The sequence below is a fragment of the Patiria miniata genome, unplaced genomic scaffold, assembly GCF_015706575.1.
Source record: "Patiria miniata isolate m_02_andy unplaced genomic scaffold, ASM1570657v1 HiC_scaffold_4, whole genome shotgun sequence".
In the NCBI taxonomy this organism is placed as follows: Eukaryota; Metazoa; Echinodermata; class Asteroidea; order Valvatida; family Asterinidae; genus Patiria; species Patiria miniata.
Window position 1 is genome coordinate 5,666,749 of NW_024037071.1, and position 24,095 is coordinate 5,690,843.

Below are 24,095 nucleotides of genomic sequence, written 5' to 3' on the forward strand. Positions count from 1 at the left end.
TAAATGTGACATCAATGAATTATTAAAAATAAAAACACTGGAGTTTCTTTTTGGAAGGAATGCCGCTAGTTGCAACCTGACACCACTTTTTTCTTCATATATCATCTCAATGAAGGTCAGTCATTGAAAAAATGTTGAAAAGACATAAATCTGGAATCATACATCACCCATTTATTGTAACAAGGCACTCTAAGATAAAATACGAGTAAATCACCTACATTTCTACACTCTGTAAAACATCCAAAATTCAACACACAATTGTTATCACTGCAAATGCCTCAATACAGAATAACAGTCCAATTTCAATAAATTGTGTGTGAAAAGTTAGTGTTCTACAGAGAGAGTGGAAGACTGGATTTTTAGTGCTGTCTTGAACTTCAACAGTCAACAAACAGCGAAGTCAAAGAACAGCAAACTGCAGCATACATTTTTACGTTTTACAATAAGTAACAAATTATTACAATTTAAGGATAATCCGGGGAGAAGTTATTGGAAATTATTTTTTAGAAGTGGGGAAGACAGTAAAAACTACACATCTGACATTATATAGGCGTTTGGGATAAATTAACAAAAGTGACAATATTTGATAAATAATTGACTAAAATCAATGGAACAGTCATTTCAGATTTGAACAAATTCTTATAAAAATATACCTGTACAAGGCACAATTGAATAGTATGTGAAAAACTTTAATAATACATTGTGTTTGGTTATTATATTAAACAACAGCATCTGGACTTTAAATAGCCTTTCTTTTCTAAATCTACAACAAACTTTGCATAGTTCAAAAGTGAAACGGAGTATTCAACTCCGCGCTTCTTCAAAAAGGAGTCATCATTATCATCAAGGCAAGATTATTTGTACAAGTGTATTGTTTCCATCATGCAAAACTACTGAAGAAATAATATGAAAATCTAAAACAAAAAGTGTCTTTGCAGTTGTACCCCCCCCCCCCCAGAAATTCAATTGAAATACAGTCTACTTATTACTATGGCCCCCAATCCTTATCTGTTTGATTACATAAAGCACAAATCTTACAGAGTTTAATTTTTAAAAATCTATGCTACAAAAACTCAGATAACAAAAATCAGAAAGTTGTCTATAATGTTTTGAAAGTAAATGGTTTATCTATAACTTAACAAATTCAGGGGTGGACATACATGGATGTCGAGACTTTAGATTCATGTTTACAATTTTGTTGTGGAAAACGAAGGACAGATGACAGAGATCATTTTCTTTATGGACATCAAAAGGAAATTTTGATGTTAAATTTTATGAAATTTCACGTTTCAAAACAATTAATTCTTTGTTTCCTTAACCTTTGCAGCAGAAATCTTTCAAAGCTAACCTACTCAACTTTGATGAAATTCCTTTTCAAGTTTCAAATGAAATAGCCACTTTCATGTTTACTGGCCACTTCCAACGTCACGCTGCTAGTTTTATAAATTGTAGAACATATTCGACATCCTGTACGTCCACCCCTGACACTATAAATAATAATTAACATGCAGCATATTGAATTACAAAACTGATTAAATACTAAGCCTACATAAATATCCCCCTCTGTTGGCAGGTTTTAGCACCATGAGCAGTCTGTATTGAGCCTCTAGCCTTAGCTAGCAACCTCTTTTGGATTTGTTGAACTCGTCGTCACAACATCGGAACTCATCCTGTATCAAAGAAATTAATTTCACTTGAAGCATTAGGATGGCGAAAGACATTCATTAAAAACTCCTCTTAATCCAAATCAGGGTACTCTATGTGACAAGGAATGCAAAAAATACTCAGCAAATATCTCTATACATGTAGCAACAGTCTTTAAGACAGTCAACTCTCAATCTAAGTGCACACTTTACTAACCTAGCAAACTATTACAAAAAAACAAATTGCAAAAAGCAAAAGTCAAAAATCTCTATCTATATCCTAACTTTTGGCCTTAGAATAAATGCCAGAACAACAAGCAAAGCAGTGATTTTTTAAACACATACTGCAAGGTGTAACTGTTATTCTATTCGTAGACACACACGACATATTCGGTTCGTTAGTGTGACGTCATCTCAATTCAACCGTGCGTACTTCACACGGTGTAGCACAGCACGAATGGAACCGGAAGTTAACGCAACTCGAGCGTTTATCCAATGGGCACGAGTAATCAGTGGCACACGCGCGTGTATGACGTTTTTACTAATTTATTATTATTATTATTAATCATTTCTGGTAATGAAACCAAGGATTCCTCAAAAGCACCCTAGGCACTGTAGCTCGCAAGCCTGAAGAAACCTGTGGAGAGAAGACAATGAGAAGAAGTTACAGTTTTAGAGGTGGGAGGAAAAGCCCAGAAGAATATTCTGGGGAAAACCCACGGAATCAGGTAGGGACTGAAAACCCAATCCACATATTGGCCCAGGCGGGATTCGAACCCGGGTCACAGCGGTGGAAGGCGAGGAAAGTACCGCTACGCCAACCTGACTCCCCTAATGAACTAATGAACCGGATAGGCACGACGTCTTACCTGTGTTCAGTTTACAATTCAATGGGTACTTGGTTTGTATCACCATCGCCTTCCTGAGTGATCTCTCTCTGAGCTATCAGGATGTCAGCTGTGGAGTCTGCCTTGCCTTGACTGTTGACGGCAGTGCAGGTGTAACTTCCCCCATCGTCAGGTGAAACATTGATCTGTGATGTTACAACAAATGAAAGACATTATAGCGTATGCGATGAGTATGCGATGCGAGGGTGCTTGGTCGCCGCCCTCCACTCTTCCCTATCCAGCATAAGGGTCCTCAGCTCCCCCGTGTCACTGAGACCAATGTCCCCCCGCAGCATGTCGATGTACGTGGCTCGTCTATAGCTATATTATAGCATATAATCTTCAAAAAGTTGAATTTTTTCTTCTTACAAATTTTCAATTTGATGAACGAATTGTTTTTTCAACGTATTTTTCAAGTTATACGACGGTTCATTGAGGTCAACTTTAATTGTATCTGAAATCAGTATAGGCCTACATTTTATTTGCTATAGAATAACATAATTTTGTCTGATTTCGAGCAGGGCTTCAGCTCCACTTTAACGAAAAAAAAATCCTACTATATTATGAGTTTGGTTGTCTGCAGTTTGCACTCCTCCGAGAAACGACTTTTATTTTGTGCACAAATGAACCTGGCCTGTGAGAGCCCAATTATTGTCCGGCGACAAACACATCTATGAATTTTGTATTCGATGAAACAGAAATCAGGAGGTTGTGGGTTCCAATCTCACCAGAGCCAACTATAATTTGTTTTCTTGCAAGTACATAAAAGTCATGCAAGTGAAAAGTGAAACCAGTTCTAATGTTATCTCCTCTCCCGATGCAACAATCTTGTCTTACAAGTTAAATGTCAAATATCTGAGCCTTTGTGACTGAAGCCTCACTAGAAATAAAATATACAGAAGATCTACATGTGTTCCTGTACAATCTAAAGTGCTTAAAATATTTTCAAGGTGTAAATGATCGTAAGTGTTTGGAAAATTGAAACATTGCAGAAAACAGCAATTTAAAACTTTATTTTCTGAGGTTAATATTAAAGATAGCATGGGGAGTGCAACTTTAAGTTAGCAAGCCAAATCAATGGTAAACATAGGCCCCCATGTCACTATGCTATCAGATACCAGACATACCATTTCCCAGACAGGAAATGGTTGTCTATCTTAGGCCTATATTTCTTTTTTATCATTCAATGAATTCACGGCTGTAAGCGAATGTCTGGTATGTCTGGACTAGACCCACCCCACCTCCGAGTGCACGTACATGAAGAATACTGCCGCAATTATGGTTTGATCCCTTTTTTAACAAAAAAAAGAGCTACTTTTGCAAGTATGGTTGATGCAATGGTTGGAGGGGAAGAGGGGGAAGGACTGGGTGGGTTGGGGGGGGGGGAGGGGCTTGGACTTTGTTTAAAATTAAAGACATGCCATCATGCAATTTGCAATGACTGGGTCATGGTTGCCTTGATTCAATTTGTTATGGTTACTCTGTAGACTCACCAAGACCCAGCTGGTCATGCCAAACTTGGTGGGTCCGTTCCTCTTCCGTGTTGCTATGTTGATGTGGTTGCCAGGCAACTCTTCCCCGTCTTTGGTCCAGATGATGTCAGGGATGGGTCGACCATAGGCCTCACAGCTCAGCTCAGACTGGGAGTCTAGCTGAAGGGTGGAATCCTTGGGTGGGACGGAGATCATAGGAACTGTAATCAAACCAAAGGAAATCTGAAAGGTTTATCTGAAATCAAATGCTAACAGGTTATTTGACCAAAATAATAGCTGACTATAATTGATTATTCATCTCAAGCCAGTGCTATTTTGAGCAAATATATTAGCTTACCTTCAAAGGTACAATGTAATTTGAATTCTGCTGTAGAAACAATCATGATCTTGAAATGGCAAGGCCATTTCAAGTTGTATAGTGAATGATATTCAAGGGTATTTATAAATTTATGGAAACATTTCAACAGGGTACCCAGGCCAAAACTCTGGCAACAGACACCATGTCTTCACAAAACTATTTTAATTTATATTTTGGAAGTACAATTGTTGAGGGGGACCCTGTCTTCAAGATCACATGGTTAACATATGGGAGCCAGTAATATAAACAAGCTTGGCAATAAATATAGGCCTAACACAGTCAAGACTTAACATATCCAACAGCCAAAGCATTAATATCTGTTACAACTGAAACTAAAAATCAACATTACAATTCATTTCCCATATGTTCCAAAATTTAACACCAACTAAATTACCTTTTAAAAAGTCCTTTTTAAAATCCCTGTACTGCACATTGACTTTGTTCAAGGAATGTCGGTCTCACTTAGTTTTACCAAAACTTTGTACAAAAAGTACCACTTTAAAAAACAGATTCTGTTATCACCAGGAAGTAAATTTGTGCTAGCTTTATTTGCTTTGGAAAAAAATGGTTGTGACTGTAGTAATAGATACCCCACAGCAAAACAGCCCATAATTCATGGTTACACTGACCCTGAATAATGTAGTTGACCTCAGGGAGAGTCCCAGTTGACCTTTGTATGTGACCTCTACACAGCTAAGAAAGTAAGAATGACCTCTTCAAATAAGTCAACGATCCTCTGGGTCAAGGAATTCTCATTCCTGGTATGCATTAAATAAACCATGCTCTATCTACAGTAAACCATGGAATGTGAAATGTACAAAACAGAGATTTCAAAAACTACAAAGTGTTAAAATGATGTGAAAGAAGATAACTGAATAAAACCCCAGAAAATAAAGGTTGTTTTTCTCAAGTTTGTAAAACTATTTTTTAAACTTTACTTTTGGAGGACAGACTCTCTGGTGTAGGCCTACTTGTGTTTTGCAAACAACAAGGACCCTTTCTAGTTTCAATTCAACTGCACTGGAAACTTGTGGTTCGACGACTTGTTGTTTCAAAACTGTACACATGATAAAAATAAATCCCCAACTCAGCAGGAGTCTGTCTGAATGGTTCGTCAGAGAATGAATGGTCCTTATAAGCTAGAAAGAGTTTGTGGTTGGTGTTAAAAAAACAAAACCCAGATGGAAGCAGAATGTACAGAAATGCATAGAGCTGGTTCCAATTTGCTGTGTTTGCCTCATAATAAGTTTTGACAGCTTTGCCTAGGATCAACATAAGTCTTGATATATGATCACCTTTCCATGTATGATTAAACCTTTCAGGAATGCAAGTTCAGGTTTGGGGTTCTTGAAAGGTGACTGATGGTTGTTGCTAGGCAGCCAGACCTCAGCTTTGGAAGGGGGGTGGAGTAGCTCATGGTTATTTTTTCATAGACTTACATTTTTGTAATACAAAGAAAGTTCATCACTAACGATCTGCAGATGGGAAAGTTGACCCTGTATTAAAGGTCATCACTGAGTGAAGGATGTTCGGAAAATGAAACCAATATTTGAAGAAAAACTAGTATGAGGACTGCTGTATTTAAAGAATTAAAATGTTATCTATACAAAGATGTGCAGTGAGACAATAATGTTAAATGCAAGACAAATAAATAGTTTCAAGGTCAATGATACACTTAATTTTGCAGATTTCTTAATTTTTACGGGTGCCAAAATACAATCAAAGAAAACCAATCGCAGAACAGTCAGAGGATTGTTCAGTCAGCTACATAATTCAGCACACAGACAATGTCTTTACACTGAAAAACAAATGAGGATAAGACCCTCTAAGCATGCTCGAAGCATGACATCCAAAGAATGAACAAAATGTACAATGTCTGACAGACAGGGTGTTATTATAGCTCCATGTCTAGACAGGAATTCAGCTTTGTTTTTTCTACCTCTTCATGATTTCTGGACAGTGAACTGAGTCAGGATTTAAAGGGATCTTCCACCATTACACAAAAAAACCAAAAATTTTACTGTGGAACTTTCTGTTTAATATGTGCTCGATATTAGCAGAAAATTACTAAAAACAATATATCCATTCACCTATTTGCGACAGTTGGGGATGTTACATATTGTTGTAGTGTGTTTATTGAATTGTTCACCTTATAAAAATATTTTGTTTTGGGAAAGTTGAGATCAGTTCAACCGCAACCGTTTTTTTGTTTATCTGTGATCAAAGACTATCAGCAGATCTCTGATAAAAAAACATCATGGAATAATTTCCAATCACATTTGGTAACTTTGCTTTTTTGGCAACCTTGATCAGATTGTTTTCAGATAATTTAAAAAGTTTAAGTTTAAGTTGACCTTAAACTAGCCATCCCTGCTATTTCCAATGGAATCTTCCTGAACATTTGGACATCTGCATCTCTCATAATATCTATGGCAGAACTAGCCCAAGTAAATTGGGCCTGACTTATCACCTTTTGGACAAATGTTAAAAAGGCGATAAGTTGGGCCCAAGTTAGCTCTGGCTATGGTAGAATATACAAGAAAGAGGTGTTGAAAAATAATATTAGAAATAAAAATTAACAAAGATAAGAAATTGCCTTTATGTACAGTATTTTAACTTCTGAAATTTTAAACAAAAAATACCAACATTTTACAGTTATTCTTAATAGTTTAATATGAACACTGCATGTAATGCTTTACAATTTAATTCCTAGTTCAATGATTATTCTTGGTCAGTAAATTAAAATTATTGCATAAAATGTTTTAGTGTCACCTCTAAAATACAATGGAGGTGTTGATGTTGAATATTGTGTTCAAGCCTAGAAATTATTTATATCATTATTGGTCATTATTCATTTCATTTTAAAATATAAAATTACATATCAGCCAAGAAAAGCTGAATTGAACCCATTATGATTTTACAAGGCTGATTATCATAAAATAAAAAACTTTTCAAAAAAATTAAACAAAAGTAAAAACACAACTTTTGAAAATACAACAGAAAGGACAGATATAGGAGAAAATGCAGAATAGAAATAAAATGTAAAAGGTCTCATGTGATATCTTTAAAAAAGGAGATTTTTTATATTTTTGTAATTTAATTTATGAGCAAGAATGGAAAATAAGACTAACCTGTCACACACAATTTATCTGTGTCGTCAACTTCAATGGCCGGCTGTCCCTTCTGCACTCTTTCATAACTGGACATTTCAAGTTCGCATTTATTGTCGTAGACCACCCCATCTGTCCCACAAACTCTCTCCAGTTTCTTGCAGACACACTGCCCGATCTTTCCATCTTTGACCACTTCGTACACGGACTTTCCGGCGCATATGTAGTCCTCCGCACACCGCCCGTCCACGTACTCCTGTCCGCCGCACCGCTCTCCGAGAACCTTAGCGCAGACCGTGCAGCAAGAGCAACGGTCCAGAACGGCCTCTGCACGGCAGGACAGATCGCTGGGACACGCTGACTCGTCACACGGACCGCATTCTCGACTGTTATCGTCTGTGTTCTGAGCCAAAGAAAGACCCACAAGGGCAAGTACAAAGGCGTGAAGAAAGAACATGGTGCCTTGGAAGTATGTGGATAAACCTCGATCTTCTGTTCAACTTCTGAAAGAAGAACACGAAGGGAACAGATTTGCAGAGGAAAACTCCTGTGAGCCAGCGGTTGAAGTGGTTTCAACTACACATACCCCTCTATACGAATTGCGTGTACGTACGGGTACAACACAATTGTTTTAAGAATTTACGGAGGCAAGAACAAGAACCTGTCGAACAATACACACGATACGTACTTGTGCCTTGTATTAGGGACCGCGTCAACAAACCATGTATAAGTTTTTAATGTCTAAAGTAAAAGTAGAACTAGAGATAATTTTGGTGCGAGGCGGTGAGTCATTTGACCTAAAACAAAAGTGAGTAACGAGCTAACAAGGCACTGTCTGAACAATTAATTATGCATATATTTTGCCCAATTAGAGGGGATGGGCTTAGGGTTGGTGTGCGGGGGGAGGGGGGGGGGCAAGGCCAAATCCAGAATTTTTTTTTAGGGGGGCCAATGTTTTCCCCACAGAAAAGTGGGTCCAAATTTAATACAAAAAGTAAGTATAAAGGGGGTACTATGTATTACTTTCGTTGAGTTTTGTGGGTGGTGTACGCACCTAATTTTGCGACGTCACTTTTTTGTTTTTACGAATTAGGTTCTTGGTTTTTTTTGGGGGGGGGGGAGGGGGAGAGGGGGGGGGAGAGGATATCCCCCCCCCCCCCACACACACACACACTCGCCGTTGGGTGGGGCTCGAGGCCAGTGGAAGGAGGCAGTATTGGTCCACTTAAAAATATAAACATCCTCCGTCTCATTGGTTTTTCTTTAAAGGTAGAGTCCATCATTTGCAGCCATCCGAAAAGTAACTGGCGTAATTATTGTTGAAAAACTAACTTGGTTGAAAGATAGTAAGGAGACTAAACTCCCTGTGAAATTATTCTTTCTGGGAAGCTGTCATTTTGAAGTAATCAACGAAAGAAGGCATTTCCAACGGTGATTCTTAAGAAGCACCGTAGGAAAATTTAAATTAGTAGTTCGTTTTGTTATTCGGCGCAGCGCACAAGTATTCGAACGACGCACACGCGCGCGCGGTTGTTATAATTCGTCGGATCAGTGCGCGACGTCGCGTATAGTTGCAATTCAAAACAATTCAAAACATGATTCAGCAACTTTTGATTTGAAATTGAGATCTTAGAATGCTGTTTTTCTCGGAATGTACAGCTGAAGCTTAGCTGAAACTTCATCAGGTTAGTTGCTCAGTATCCTTCATTAGATTTTGAACTCTTTTGTTGCTTCAAACGAACAAAATGCACAAATTACAAATGATGGACTCTACCTTTAAACCCTTCAGCGGGTCTGTCCACCACCCTGATTTAAAATGGGGCGTGGTCTGGAGTACATGCGGCGTAATGTGAAGTTATCAATCAATTATGATCATATTGCAAGGGACAGATTAAGGGCGCTGGCTGGAAATAAAAGCCAATAGTTTTACTGAAATCACCCATTTTGGAAGCAAAGCGACCCATTCGATATGCCACTAAAAATAATGTTTTGTGTAGAACTACCTAGTTTTGGAGGGTTAACGTTTAATTTCTTTCCCCTTGTGTCGTTGAGGGCGTGACATCAGGTGTATTTGCGATAGCATTTTTACGCCTTTAAGGGATCTAGTTTCCATACGTAATGAGTACAAAGAATACAGGTCAACTCGTACGCGAACCAACTCGTACGCGACCAACTCGTACGCGGGTCAATTCGTACGCGAACCGACTCGTACGCGGACCGACTCGTACGCGGACCGACTCGTACGCGGACCAACTCGTACGCGGACCAACTCGTACGCGTGAGTTTAGACGATTGGTTTAGCTCACATGGACAGATGAAATTAGGTTCGGTACGGTAGGTCGGCATAATTTTACCTTTTCTGAAAGGTTGAGATTTTCAAATTACATGTAGTTGATTTTTGAATCCGCCAGTGCTACTTACAGTAGAAGAATTCTGCGTTTGTTTTTTTTTTTACAAGTTCGCTTGATTGATTGGGAAGTTGTCTTCGCGATAACCAGTATGATTGGTTCCCGCCGCACCGCGCACTGTATATGTTGTGCCCATTCTTGAAAATCACGCATTCTCGAGAATGGGCATGCACATTCTTGAGAATGTGCAACTGGATCCTTGCTCAATCTTGGCAAAAAATAACTCTTCCAGATTGAGCGCACATTCTTGAGACTGCGCGACAAGATAACGGTCTTGTCGATGCCGAGCACCGGCTGCGCTTGGCAAGTCTAGCTGAATCCTCGTTCACTGATTCTCAATAATTATACTGTTGCAACGCAAGGCGCTGAAAAGTAGAGTGGATATGATAAGTAAAGGCGTATTGATATGGGGGGGGGGGGATAAGAGACATAATAATAATAGTGCAAAGAATTCTGAGTTTTGGGATAATAAAAGCGGGGGGGGGGGACGTAAGAATGAAGAATGTGAAGAATGAGAATGAATACTGCGACATCCCATAGTGCTAATGCTATTTCCCATTTAAATTGCCACCAATTTATTGTTCACATCCCACCTAACGTCGCAGAGCTGGATTCTATCTAGTCAAAAGAGCAATTTTGGCAGCTTCTTGACATCGTTTTTTTTCGTGGCACGCATATGATACATGCAGGGACTTGTAACTTGTCTAGCCTAAACAAAGCACTTCCCAGACTAGTTCCCAGTCCTCCGTTATTATAAAACTTCCCATAGTGGGCAGAAGAAAGCAATAATAACAGGTTTAATTTGATTCAAATTATCGTAGTTATACGAGTACAGAAGCATAGCACATTTTCTTTCCTCTTTATATGATTTGTTTCCCTTTTAACCGCTATACAATTCATTTAACATAATTATGTCGTGCAATGTTTGTTAAGATTGGGCAAAATTCATAAATTGTGCACGTGATATTCCCACCCAATCTTAAGAATGAGCGCTCATTCTTAAGAACGCGTGCTCGTTCTTAAGAATGGGCGCTCATTCTTAAGAATGCGCGCCCATTCTCGAGAATGTGCGTGCCCATTCTCGAGAATGCGTGATTTTCAAGAATGGGCACAACATGTGTTAAGAATGCATGATTGAATCGCTGTAACCTGTGTATGCCGCGGTACAATTGCTGGTTGGTTAGACAAGTAAAATGACAAGAAAACACCGATATTTGCGAGGTCTATTGTATAAAAAGGAGCTACTATAAAAAAGGAATATAGCATCACGCATGCTTATACAGTTGTACGGACAGTGTCCGCCAGTTTTTTGCTTGTTTCAGATAGTTTTTTAGTCCTAATTATTATATATCCAAATAATATTTTGTAAAAAAAGAAAAAATGGGGAGTTGATTTTTTCATTTTTTGTTAAAATCAGAATTTTATATAATTTCACCGGAAATGCGAGGTTTCTTGGGTCAAATGCGCTTTTCTTGGGTCAGAAAATTAATTTTTTGCTTGGGTCCGATAATTTTTTAGTCCTAATTATTATGTATCCAAATTATATTTTGTAAATTAAAACAATGGGGAGGTGAATTTCATTGATTTTTTTAAAATTAGAATTTTATTTAATTTCACCAGAAATTCGAGGTTGCCCTAAAAAAAAATTTTTTTCTTGGATCCGAAAATTAATTTTTAGCTTTGGTCCGATAATTTTTAGTCCTAATTATTATGTCTCCAAATTATATTTTGTAAAATAAAACAATGGGGAGGTGAATTTGATTTATTTAAAAAAAATTGAATTTTATTTAATATCACTGCAAATGCGTGGTGGCCCTGAAAAGGACCGATTGTGTTTTCAGTTAGTGCAATTGTCTATTCTCTCACTCCCAATCACACACAACGGTCACACATTGAACTACGGACTACCCGTCACACTATTCCCAAATTCTTCCCAACCATGCCAACCCAATCCTCGAAACCACTCCTAAAATGGCCCGCGTACGAGTTGGTTCGTGTACGAGTTGGCTCGCGTACGAGTTGGCTCGCGTACGAGTTGGCACGCGTACGAGTTGGTTCGCGTACGAGTTGTCTCGCGTACGAGTTGACCAATCCGCGTACGAGTTGACTCGCGTACGAGTTGGTTCGCGTACGAGTTGACCTGTTTCCAGTACAAATATCAGGTTACACCAAACGGCACCAGCTCATCATTAGAAGGTTTAGTCTGGTTCTGAATAAGAAAAAAAATAAGAGTAGCGTTTGCATTTGACGATCATGACGATATAGGTGCAAGACACAAGATCGCGATTCCCACGTGAGTAGTTTTTATCTCAATATTTTGGGCAGTATCTTTGCTCAAGGCATAGGAAACCTGCCTGTCAACCAATGGTACATATTTCCTTCAAGCATAGAGCAAGGGTACGCACGTTTGATCGTAAAATAGCGTTTGTTGACGTTATCCTGGTTGGATCAGTAGTGCCCAGTTTTCGGACATGCATGAACGCATTGCAAATCTTGCGATTGCGTTGCACGATGGGTTGATTCTACCATCTGTATCTGTATGGGTACGTTGCAGAAACCTATTCAGGCATTAACGCGAGGATATCTCGGACATTACATACCTTTTTAAAAATTATCCTCCACTCTCCAGACAATGCCAGAGTTGGGAATGAGAAAGAAAAGTTGTTTGACTGGTGACAGCGGGATCGACCGATAGCGCAACGCGATCGACCGATGGCGTTCATCGACTGAACACGCCAAACATGATTTTGACTTTTTTTTTTTATATTTCTCCCAAGACATGCTAGATCCTTCATAATATAAGCATTTTCTTGTCTTTTCACCAATTTTACAATTCTAGAAAACGTGAATAGCTTACAGAATGGTATTCTTCACTTGCAATTCCTGCGGCCAGTGTGTTAAGAAAGCTCACGTCGAGAAGCACTATCTGACGGAATGTCGCAACTGTGAAGTTCTGTCATGCATGGATTGTGGAAAAGACTTTGTGTAAGTGCCTCCATTCATTTCAATCATGGTATCATGGAAAGAAACAAAAGTAGATCAGTTTAAACCTGTTGCAGACTGGCATTACAAAGTCGCACCCAGAACCAAACTCTTTCTAAGATGGTTGACAAAGCCAGGAGCAAGTAATGCACAGGTTGTCAAAAGACTGACTGTTGCAATTATTTATAATGACTCCCACACTGACTCCAGGGACCTGTCAATGGAAAATTAACCCTAACCTTCCAAAATCTTCTTGGCATACATAAAAGAGTTCACCTGATAAAAACCAATGCCTTTTTGGATCGATCTGTATTGGTGCAATAGACCTTATGCATAGCAGCCATCGTTGGGGGCAATGCCTTGTTTTGCTGAGATATGCATGTGTGAACCTTTTTATGCATTTATTGCTACGCATTAAAGGTTTATTCTTAAACACATGTCTGAAGTAGGTATTTATTTTAACAAGTGTTTTTCTCTACAGAGGGGATGACTACAAACATCACACAAAATGTGTCTCGGAAAACGAGAAGTATGGTGGGAAGGACTACAGAGCGAATGCCAAACCAAACAAGGGAGAGGTCAAACAGTCGCAGTGGATCGAGGTTGGTTTTTCATTAGTTTAAACAGTTAATACCAAAGGATGTGTAAACATGATCTGGCAATGACAGATTAAGTCGTCAAGCTTTCCCTGAGTCTCAGGTAGTGGAAGGTTATACTGGATTTCCTTTGAAAAGGTGTCATTAGCTTCCTCTACTGTTGGAATTTGTAGGATTCAGGACGATAGTCCCTTTTAATTCAGAGCATTGATATCCCATCATCACACTTTCTTATTGCAGTGTGTTCAAGCAGCGAGTTCCTCACAGTCCGTCAGCCCTAGAGTCAGGGGTCTGCTGAACCGTCTAGCTGATTACAACAACATTCCTCGGAAAAAGGCCAAATTTGAGGTGATTTAAAGATTTCATTCTTATGCAGTGTTTCTAACGACAAATTGAGGGCAACTTTTTGCCAAGGTCCATTTTCTTTATTCTACCAAAAATGTCATCTTGTCTGAGACAATCTAGCAAGCTACACAATAAAATGGATTTTCACATCAGAATTCTTAGTGCGACACTTTTAAATCAAAGAAAAAGGTATGTGAAACTCATAGCTTTATTTTCATTTTTCTCTAACATAGTTTAAGCCTGACAACACTGTGTTCTGAAATTTACTGAAAGAAGTAATTATTTTTAGACTTCCCATTGTTCAGTTTATAGTTGAACAATGTTTGTTACTATAATTAAGATTTCTTTGTGTTTTTATCTTTTCTGTTGGCTGATTAGAAGTTTGTTCAGAATAGCTTGAAGGTGTGGGATGCGTCGTTGATTGAGCAGATATGGACTGTGTTCAGTGAGGCTGGCAACAAGCAGGTCAGTTATGATATTGGCCATGGGCGTCGCGAGGGGGGGGCAAGGGGGGGGGCACTTGCCCCCCCCCATGGAAAAGCAAAAAAAAAAAAAAAAGGAAGAAAAAAAAGAAAAGAAAAGAAAAGAAAAAGAGGCGCAAAGACAAAGTGGTGTAAATTTAATGAGTTTGGGGGGGGGGGGCAAAATGTCCCTGCCCCCCTCTAAAACTGATAAATCGAGAATGTGTTGAGAAATACAAGCATTTTTTGGCAAACATTTTTTTTGCCCCCCTCCAGAAAAATCCTGGCGACGCCCATGATATTGGCTGTCTAGTGCTGTGCATTTACAGGGAGTATAGGAACTGGGTAACCTATTAAAAAAAAAGAAATCATTCCCCAAAATTAAAATATCGGAAGTTGTCTGAAGGGTTTTATAACTTTGCGGTGTAAACGCCAACTTCCGCAAGCATTATCAGTATCACTAGTATGTTATATACGCTGCACATAAAACTGAAATTTGTTTTGGTTTTCCGTGTAGTCTGGTTTTCATATTGAAATTTCCCTTTTCCTCTATATCTGAGAAGTTACTATGTATTTGTAAGAACACAAGCCCTATGTTCCCCATCAGGGTTTGAACCCGAGTGCCACGCCACATGGGTGGGACAGTCTGGTCATTGGGTCCACCACTTTCACAATGATGTAGCTTACAGATACACGTCTAATTCAGGATAGGAATATATAATTATATGTGGAGCACAGGTTTTCCTTGCTGACTGGAGTTACTTTGTATTAAGCGCATTGACTTTGAGATACTATGATCAGCTTACCTGTTCAGTGAGGACTTACTTGAACTGTTAGAAGTAGCTTGCCAGGGATAAAACTTTAGCAGGTTTAAGATGAGATTTGATGATTCAGGGTTTGACAAATTTTGTGCTGAAGTTATCTTAATTTGCCTATTGGAACAGAAAACACAAACTGAGCAGAAGTCAACAGACGAAGCTGGTCAACGAGAGACACAAGGTCCTGAGAAGGATTCTGAACTTGGACAACAGGACACAAGAGCTCCGGAGAGTGGATCACAAAACGGTGAGTCCTCAGAGGCACAGTCTGATAAACACTGTGGACGGGACACCAAGAAGAAGAAAAAGAAGAAGAGAGATAAACATGAGCAGCAGGAGTCTACGGAAGGCTTGATTGAAGAGACGAGCGTGGTGCATGAGGGAGGGGCTGGCGGGAAAGAAGACAAGCAGGAAGACACTGATTCACCGAAGAAAAAGAAGAAAAAGAAACGTGACAAGGAGCAACAAGCTTCCAAGGAGGACTTGAATGATGAAGTGGAGGATGTTGTTAAGAGTGATGCTGACAGGACTAATACCAGTGGAGCTGAACAAGAGGAAAGAGGACCATCAACGAAGAAGAAAAAGAAGAAACACCAAAAAGATTCTGCTGAAGAAGATGAGGATGTAACAAAGCTGAGAGATAAGGAAAGACAGATGGAAACTCACAGAGAACTGAAACACGAGAAAAGCAATGAAATAAGAAAAGACAAGCGACAACACAAACAGAAGAGGGGACATTTGAAAGATGAAAACAGCAAGGGAGTCAGCAGTGATGCAGCTGAAAGAGACGCAGGACTAAAAATGGATCCGGGGCAGAAGACAAGAAAAACGGGCTTGGTTCATGTAAATGGAGATGGAGAGAAAAGAAAACAGAAAAGAGACTCTGTCATAGATGGAGTGGGCGATGAAACAGGAGGTGTCATAGATGGGTTACTTATTCTGAGTGGGAAGAAGAAACAGAAGAGACAAAAAGCTAAGGAGGAAACGGGGTACATGTATCACAAGGATGGATTGCTCTTGGTGAGCGAAAAGAAGAAAAAGAAGACGAAGAAACACGAACATGAATCTCCAGATCAGAATGGCGATGATCCAGATGTATTGATGACCGAATCCAAGGTTGAAAAGAGTGAAGGTGGGGCTGTTCACATCAGCAGAAAGAAGAAAAAGAACAAATCAAAGCATACAGAAGCCACTACCGATGACAACGTTGATGCCGGTGAGAAATTATTTGACAAGAAGAAAAAACACAAAAGTAAAAATGAAGACGTTCGTCTTGAAGAAAGTGATCCAGCTCAACAGACAGAAAAGAAGAAGAAGAAGAAAAGAAAGCTGAATTCCACCAGTGATGAAAATGGAGTGCAACTCAAGATTCAAAATGAGAATGGAAACTTTGAGCAGGAATCTCCGTCAAGTAAAACCAAAAAGCCCAAAAAGAGAAATCAGGTGGATAGTGCAGACGACTTCCAGACACCCATCAAAAAGAAAAAACGAACCAAATTTGTCGATGAGAATGGACAAACAGCTCGGAAAAAGAGCCATACGAAGAAAAAAGGACATCCCTGAAAGTGCAACTCATTTGCAAACCGATCTTATTCCTGAGATTGTTACGCTCCTGTTGTTACAAATTTCAGAATTTCTTTATAGACCTGAGAGATCCAGAATACAAGTATTTTACTTGGGTACAATAGTTCGTGTTCTTCACATTTATTGTAAACGTTGAAGACAAAAGTACTAATTTAGATCAGAAAATGGTTCCAGGAGACTGAAGGTGTTCCAACAAATTGCCAAGTTGTACTTAGTTTGAAGATACTTAGATTATCTGCACATGCTGCTATAAAAAAAAGCGTAATACATAGCTTATCCATTCAAATAAGACAGTGGTCAAGTTTCGGTTTATATGCTGGGGCATGCCGAGTTTGGACATGAAACATGTTTTCAAAGTACATGTACATCATAAGAAAATCCCTTTACAACCAATTTTTTGCAATGATGTATTTCTAGGCCCTTTTTCTCTAAGTCTATTTTTTGCCATTTTTCTTAGTTAGTTCAGACTTGTTGATTGTACTAGGCTTCATGCCCCAATGTCATATTCATGTGGTTATCCGATACATTATTTCTGTGAATTTTTAGATTTTTTAGTTGGTAAGGAATTTGACACTTGGTTTTATTTTTAATGAAATAGCAGATTAACACAAACACAATGTGTAACAATAAGAAATCGCGACAAAAATATATTTTTTTTCTCCTTTTATTTTATTGATCCCTGCATAGCTGCATGTTCCTAGTTACATTTGAAATACATGTTACTGTAATTTTAAGTCAATGTCCCCCCCCCAAAGTGCTGCATTCCTAAATACAATTCTTTGCCCCCCTTTTTTAACACATTCCTTTTGGTCCAAAAGATGTTGTTTTTTTATTTGAGAATTTGATGAGTTGACATTTTAAAGGTTTTTTTAACGATAATTTTCCAAGTGATTGCCGGCCAAGGTATTTTTTTCCCTAAAAAATACACATACATTGTATTCAATACTTTTTTTTATACTGTACAGCAATTCCAATCGATGTAAGATTTTTATCCAAGATTGGTTTCATATAATTTTTCAGTCATGATAAGAATGGTGATATGAATATTCAAATATTATTTGATGTAGAAAAAAACATTTAATCTTTTTCAGTGAAGAAATCTCAGTCACAGCTTGTAACGAGTGTTACGTACTCAATCAAATGTCAATTAAAGATCATGATTTACAAGAAAAAGGTTACAAATGTATTCCCAAAATATTTTCTTGATTAACACTATGTATCAAATGAAGATATAAAGCTGCCAATAAAATATTGCTTTATGATATTAAGTAAAAGCTGTCAGATTAAAATCATTTGAAAGATTTCATTTGAATTTTTTGAGTGACTTTCATTCATTATTATTTTTTTTTAGATTTCTTGTGTGTAGCAATCACTATACCAGAAATGATCTTCCTTGTCTGATACTGACAAATCATATTGACAAAATTTTTCAATCGGTATAAAACATTTTAGCTGGGGTGTGGTAAAAGAGCTTTTTGTTTTTAAATTTTTTTCTTAAATTGTATTTTGGAATGTTAAATAGCCTACACTTTTACAAAAAGGCTATTTTGCTTTTCTTCAGATTCCAAAACAAAACAAAAAATCACTCACTGGGCTCCGTGCACAAGTACCCCCTCAACATTTGCAAATGGAGAGTTGGGGGAGACCACTGGAAGTGACATTCAAACAGTTGACCAAATGCACCTGACACTCACGCGCAGACGCTATGGCTTCATGTACACTCAGAATACAATTAGCCGCGTATACTTCTTGCAGAACGAGAGCTACCAAAATGCGCGCACATGGTGTTCCCCCCTCTCGAGCTTCAGAAAGTGGTAAAAAGGGCCATTTACTGTTGGTGCACAGAGGCCATTAGATAGCAGTTCATAAAGTGACAGAAGGGAGAAGGGAACACAGTCAAAAGGAGGGCACAGTTACAAATCCTCAGATTTTCCAAATTGATAAAAAAAATTGTTTATAATGTTCCAAAAAGAGGTGTGTTCCATGCCTTTGTAAACCTCCTCCCTACCTCTCCCCAAATCTGTCACAGGACTACAAGACTCAATTTGACCATCCATCACAGAAGGGCTGAAAATGTGGAATATATGACTTTTAAGATTTGGTGAGATTGCATCCAAATCAGCTTGATAATAAAACCAAAACAGTTTAGTTTGAGATTTTGATGGTAAATACACTGGTATTTGAAGGTTCCTCAAAGTCCTGTTTTGCATTTTTTTTCCTAGTCATTTCCAGATATTTCCCGAGTTGTGACATTACAGCCTATGTGTAATGGATGGTCAAGAAGCTAGCTCAATAAATGAGTGTGTGAGGTACGGTTGTGGTAGCAATCTTATCGCCACGCCTGTTCCTCACAGTCACAACGATGGCCTTGATTGTATCCAAGATGACAGCCTGGATGAGAATGGCAATGATGGAAGTTGCCACCCATTCCCAGAAGGCATGCCAGCATAGGCCATGGAAGGATGACACTGACCACAGGACGGCTAACACACAGGATGCAATCAGAAGGACTTGGCTGAATGCTGCCAGAAATGACATGCAGCATCTCACACCGTGCTTGTTGTTTGTGGTCGATATGGCTTCTGACTGCCCCTGGTTTACTTGAGATTCATTCTGGTTGATACTGGCCAAAGCACTATCAGTGGTGGCAATGTTGTTATTCTCAGTAGATCCAGTCGGCACGGTAACTGAGCTGGATGAAGACTGACTGGTATCCATGTCAACAACTGTATCAGAATTGTTACTGACAGACACATTGATAGATGGTTCATCACAAGGCTGGATTTTGATGATGGTCACTTGATTGTTGTTGTTCTCATTAGTGTATTCGAGGCGAGTCAGTTGTTTCTTGTCTCCATCTTGAGATGATGCGATGCTGCTCCAACTGCTCGAGGACGCAACGCTGATGGCATCAGGCTGGTACTCGATCAGACGACTTGATGACTTGAAGATGGATCTTTTGAGATTGTCATCAATCATCTTTGCATTGATGTTGTCTTTGTCGGGGATGTTTGGCAAGGTCTTGTTGGCAATTCCTGGAGATGAACCTCTTGAGATGGTGTCACATTTGGCTTCTCCCTCATTCTGGATTGTACTGGTTTCCCTAGCGACATCGTGACTACAAGGCAGACAGATGTTCTCATCTGAGGTCTTCATGGCAGCATCATACTCCTTCAACTCCAACTTGTAATCATCACCAACCTTGGGTTTGGAGCGGAATCCTGGCAGCCACTTTCGGAAGCTGAAGAAGAAAGGCTTATTGCTTCTGCTCCTCTGTATGGTCACGCTAGGCATTTCAATCTCCACAGGCAAATTGACGATGTAGTCAGAAACGGTTGTCCCGGGAACGTGTTGATTAGGTGTCTGTGTGATCTTGAGCTCTGACTTGGTTCCAGGGACAGATAGGTTAGACTTGTCGGTCATCTCACTGGTGTTGAACTTTTCTTCAGAGGGATGAATATCCAGCTCTGGCAAGGACACCCACCTGCCTTTCCCCATGTCACTGAACCTGGTGATGTAATTCTTGGTGCGCAACACTTTGGCTGTTTTGATGTCAGGCTCCAGGAGGGCATCATAATATTTGATGAATTTTTCTTGAGCACCGTTGTCTTTCTGCTTCATCTTGTTCTCATCTTCAAGATGCTTTACTGGTTGTGATCGATCACCAGCCTCCCATTTGCAAGATGTCTTGTGTTTCTTATCCTGAAGACCAGATGTAGAAGTAGCTCTTGCGATGGAGTCAGGTCTGTGTTGAGACGGCTCCTTGGAAGTTGACATTGATGGAGTAGTCTGGTGTTTGTCCACATTGTCAAGATTGTTGTCATCAGGTGTTTGGGTTTTGATTGCTCTTTGGATGTTGTAAGAAGCGGTCTCATCCAGTGGTTGGCCTGGGATGATGGACGTTGAATCACTGATGGAAGATGATTCACTGTTGTTGATGTAGCTACTGGAATCACTGGTTGATGACTTGGAGAGATTGGCCATGGTAGAGTTGCTACTCAGAGAATTGCTCGAACTGTCCACTGAGTTAAGACTAGAGCTGGAGTATGCATACCCTGGACGAGGCAATCCTCCAAGATTGTACAAGTCGTATCCGGTTGGTGTGTTGTTTCCTGAACAGCTGGCCCCTGGGTTGTAATACCTGCTCCCTGTGGTCCGATGGCAAACAGGACACTTGTAGCAAGTCAACTTGTGGTGGCATTCCAGCTGGTTGTCAGCACAGATGGACAGGTGGTCTACACAGATATCATGAGAGACAGTGATTGCTACGTGACTGGTGATGTAGAGAGCCGGTTTGACGCCAATGCCAGAGGTGTTGCCAGAAGTGGTACACTGATTTCCAATGTTGTTGCAACATGATGTATTGTTGGCCTGTTGATGATCTTGGTCGTCATTGGTCTGGTTCCCTGCCACTGTATATCTGGAACACTGATAGACATCCGAGGGAACTCATCTGTGATGCTCTCATCATCACCATCACTGTAGAAGTCCCCAGCAGCAGACTGAACTTTCATTGGTCGAGAACCGTTAGCCGTCGTCAAAAATAAGTTTCCGTTCCGTTCCAGAGGTGACATGGCAGGTTGACCACATGATGACAGAATGGTCGGGGCATTGCGGCAGAGTGCTTCAATCATGATCAGGAATGGAAACAGTACAGCACTGACCCCCGCTGCCTTGATTACAATCCCCATGGTGATGTCAAAATCCATGGGACTGCCCACCACAAACTCTCCCAGAGATGGGTCCAAAGCCGGCTCCGACATCACCTGCACTGCAACCATGGTGTAACTGATGCAGGTAAACAAGCAGGTGATACGGCGGGATCCAGTGAAGTTGCCCTGGCGCCAAGGTGTGAAGGCAGAGGTCCACAGAGAGCCATTCTTGAAGTAGAAAGCGATGTAGTGGACCCTGGATACGGGCTGAGCGGGAGACTGTAGCAGTGGAAGGATAGTAGTGATTCCTTGGTCTGATGATGATATACCACCGCTGCTTGAACCACAGCCAGAGGTGTAATGATCCTGGGTCTTGGTATCCATGGCATGGATTTTCTTGATCTCACTACAAAAAAATAGAAAATGAGAAGAAAAAAACACGGATCAGAATTTGAATGTCTTTTTCGGAGCACTTAAGTTTTTCAGATTTAATGTCTCTAAAAACGAAACTCTTTATGTCATCTGCTTTCAACAAATTTGTACTAAATTAAAAATAACATTGGAATGAAGAGAATCAAGATCTTATATTAGTTCAAAATCAATTTCTGGACTGATACAACTGAAATTACATATAATCTATAAACCATTCTGTAACCAGCCTGAGCAATGTGGGATAAAAGCAAATGAAAAACTCACATATCACATGCCCTGTTGATGATTCCTCGCAGGCAAGCTCCAATGTTGGAAGATGGTAGCAGCCTGGAGGTGAATCCATCACTCGCTGATGGGTACTTCGTCTCCACGGCTACGAGCTTACCGATGGAGCGAGGGGTTGTCAAAGTCTTCTGTTCTGAATTCTTTCCAAGAATCAGATCAAAAGACAGCCTGTGGAAAAATTCAAACCAAAATAACATTTTGTTTGAGTTCTTATTTGACCAAAAGAATTACAGATCTAAATTTGATTGAATTATTACAATTTCATTTTATTTTAATCAACTTACCAGTCGCTGAAGCCAAATGTTCCCTGGAGTCTCACTAGACGTGGGTTTTTGTTTGCACCAGGTGATTTGTGCATAGCAAACCAACGTAGGAATGAACACCAACGGGAACGGCCAGCATAGTCTACGTCTATGACGTAGATGCGTTCCTTTCTGGCCCTGTTCCCTCGGATGTTGCAAGGAGATGGTAGGCAGGAACGATTGCTCTGCAAACAAGAATCAAACAAAAAAGATAAATTTTGCACGGAAAAAAAATCTTAAAGGGGGGGGGGGGAGGATGTCAAAAGAAGAAAGTTATCATTTGAACAATTTCCAGATTCATGTTTTATACCTTGCGTGCCTGTCTGAGATCTTGCAGGAAGGCCAAGAGCAGCAGCAGTCCAAAGCCAGCGGCTATTGGGACTGCAGAGAGGAAGACAATGTCTTGCAAGTTGACGGTTGACAGACAGTCTTCAGGCGTCAGGGTAGAGGTGGAAGGACTACCCTGGGAGAGACCCAAGATGGTACTAAGGGTCTCGGAGCTGCAGGAGAAAATAGTTTCGATTTATTTTTTGCAAGAGCTGACAATTTCAGACAAAGGACTAAATCAAAATGACATGAGGCATGTGAGGGCGAGATATTTACTCAACATGTAGGCCAAATCTTCTTGAAAAGAATTCAAATGGGAACTGTCGATTAAAGATTGTAACAATAACTTTATAACATCTGAAAATATTCACAAAATAGGCCTAGGACTGCCAATTAAAATGTCTGACATTAGATAAAAAATATTAGTGTCATTTGATAGGCCCAATGAACTTATGAAGTAAATTGAAAGTCACTCAAACTTTGTGCTAAAGTTAATAACATATTTATGGCGTAATCATTAATCAATTTAAGATTTAACATTGCCCCTAAAAGTCAAATCCCTAAAATATAAATCAGCTAGATTTGGTTTACACAAGTTATGTAAATTTAGGAATGACAAAAAATATGAACCAAATTGTTTCCAAGGAAATGCAGGTGTTGAGGCTCGCAGGGTTTCTAAATAAGTTATTCATTTTAACTACTATGTATTAGCAACAGTAACACTCACTGTAACACTCACTGGCAGTTAAGTTATTTTTCTTCAAAAATTGTGCACCAAATTTAAAGCACAGAGGAAGGAAGGCCTAAAAATGGTCTTGGAAAACTTAAGGACAAACAGTGTTAATACTTCAATTCATACCTTACAGTCTTGATGACCGAAGCCCAAAGAAATATCGCAATTATCGGGAAAAGTCGCATTCGTATCGCAGTAAATTCTCACGAACAGGAAAGGCGTCCACACTGACTGCACAGCATGAACACAACTGGCGTTTCCATGGCTTGCGCTCATTTTTATACCGGAGGAGCGAACATAGCAACACCGGTGACGCGACAATGGTTTTCCTGAGCAAAACTCGACTCTTTCACTCCTTCGAATATCACTCTAGAACAAGAAGTTTCGTTTCGTAAATACTCTTCATAAATCAATGATAAAAACATACCATCATTACTCCTTTTGGAGAAAAGGCTTCAGTTAACATCCAGAAAAAAGAAGCTGCATCCACAAAAAAATCGCCTTCGAAAACTTAATTTCTTAACTTTTCGCAAGGAATTGTGGGATGGTTGTCTGATTAATGTCAAGAGAGGGCGTTTTTTTTTAAAAAATGCGTACAGTATTTTGGCCACAAAATACAAGTAGGCCTACTTGATTTAAGAGCACAAAATGCCGACATAATTGTTCCCAAATCCTTTTT

At 39.5% G+C, this 24,095-nt stretch overlaps 2 protein-coding genes, 1 long non-coding RNA gene and 1 pseudogene across 5 annotated transcripts; 1 reads left to right on the forward strand and 3 right to left on the reverse strand.

Annotated features, from left to right (window-relative positions):
• Positions 1-151: 151 nt before the first annotated feature.
• Positions 152-8,185, reverse strand: LOC119739721 (insulin-like growth factor-binding protein 7). Its single transcript, XM_038214753.1, has 4 exons — positions 7,513-8,185; positions 4,024-4,223; positions 2,513-2,676; positions 152-1,670 (listed from the first exon to the last, which is right to left on the reverse strand). Exons 1-3 carry the CDS (start codon positions 7,946-7,948, stop codon positions 2,524-2,526), a joined length of 789 nt encoding a protein of 262 aa, XP_038070681.1. The 5' UTR covers positions 7,949-8,185; the 3' UTR covers positions 152-1,670; positions 2,513-2,523.
• Positions 8,186-9,933: 1,748 nt separating this feature from the next.
• Positions 9,934-11,216, reverse strand: LOC119739723. Its single transcript, XR_005272624.1, has 2 exons — positions 11,049-11,216; positions 9,934-10,016 (listed from the first exon to the last, which is right to left on the reverse strand). It is a non-coding gene; the product is annotated as an uncharacterized LOC119739723 (long non-coding RNA).
• A 916-nt stretch (positions 11,217-12,132) lies between these two features.
• Positions 12,133-17,991, forward strand: LOC119739719 (cell growth-regulating nucleolar protein-like). 3 transcript variants are annotated; one of them, XM_038214749.1, is made up of 6 exons: positions 12,133-12,192; positions 12,739-12,884; positions 13,363-13,483; positions 13,718-13,825; positions 14,201-14,287; positions 15,228-17,991. In XM_038214749.1, exons 2-6 carry the CDS (start codon positions 12,760-12,762, stop codon positions 16,662-16,664), a joined length of 1,878 nt encoding a protein of 625 aa, XP_038070677.1. In that variant the 5' UTR covers positions 12,133-12,192; positions 12,739-12,759; the 3' UTR covers positions 16,665-17,991. The 3 variants fall into 3 exon arrangements, with proteins under 3 accessions (XP_038070677.1, XP_038070678.1, XP_038070679.1); XM_038214750.1 differs by having other exon boundaries at positions 12,169-12,296; XM_038214751.1 differs by lacking the exon at positions 12,133-12,192 and adding an exon at positions 12,201-12,296 and having other exon boundaries at positions 12,752-12,884.
• Positions 17,992-18,821: 830 nt separating this feature from the next.
• On the reverse strand, positions 18,822-23,794 carry LOC119739716 (annotated as a pseudogene).
• Positions 23,795-24,095: the final 301 nt, after the last annotated feature.

Excerpts from the sequence above, each read along its gene's own strand:
- LOC119739721 (XM_038214753.1), bottom strand. The coding sequence starts at position 7,948 with ATGTTCTTTCTTCACGCCTTTGTACTTGCCCTTGTGGGTCTTTCTTTG. Across the intron at positions 4,224-7,512 it reads AGATAAATTGTGTGTGACAG|TTCCTATGATCTCCGTCCCA; the intron begins GTTAGTCTTATT and ends GTTTGATTACAG. Across the intron at positions 2,677-4,023 it reads GCATGACCAGCTGGGTCTTG|ATCAATGTTTCACCTGACGA; the intron begins GTGAGTCTACAG and ends GTAACATCACAG.
- LOC119739719 (XM_038214749.1), top strand. The coding sequence starts at position 12,760 with ATGGTATTCTTCACTTGCAATTCCTGCGGCCAGTGTGTTAAGAAAGCT. Across the intron at positions 13,826-14,200 it reads GGAAAAAGGCCAAATTTGAG|AAGTTTGTTCAGAATAGCTT; the intron begins GTGATTTAAAGA and ends TTGGCTGATTAG. Across the intron at positions 14,288-15,227 it reads GTGAGGCTGGCAACAAGCAG|AAAACACAAACTGAGCAGAA; the intron begins GTCAGTTATGAT and ends CTATTGGAACAG.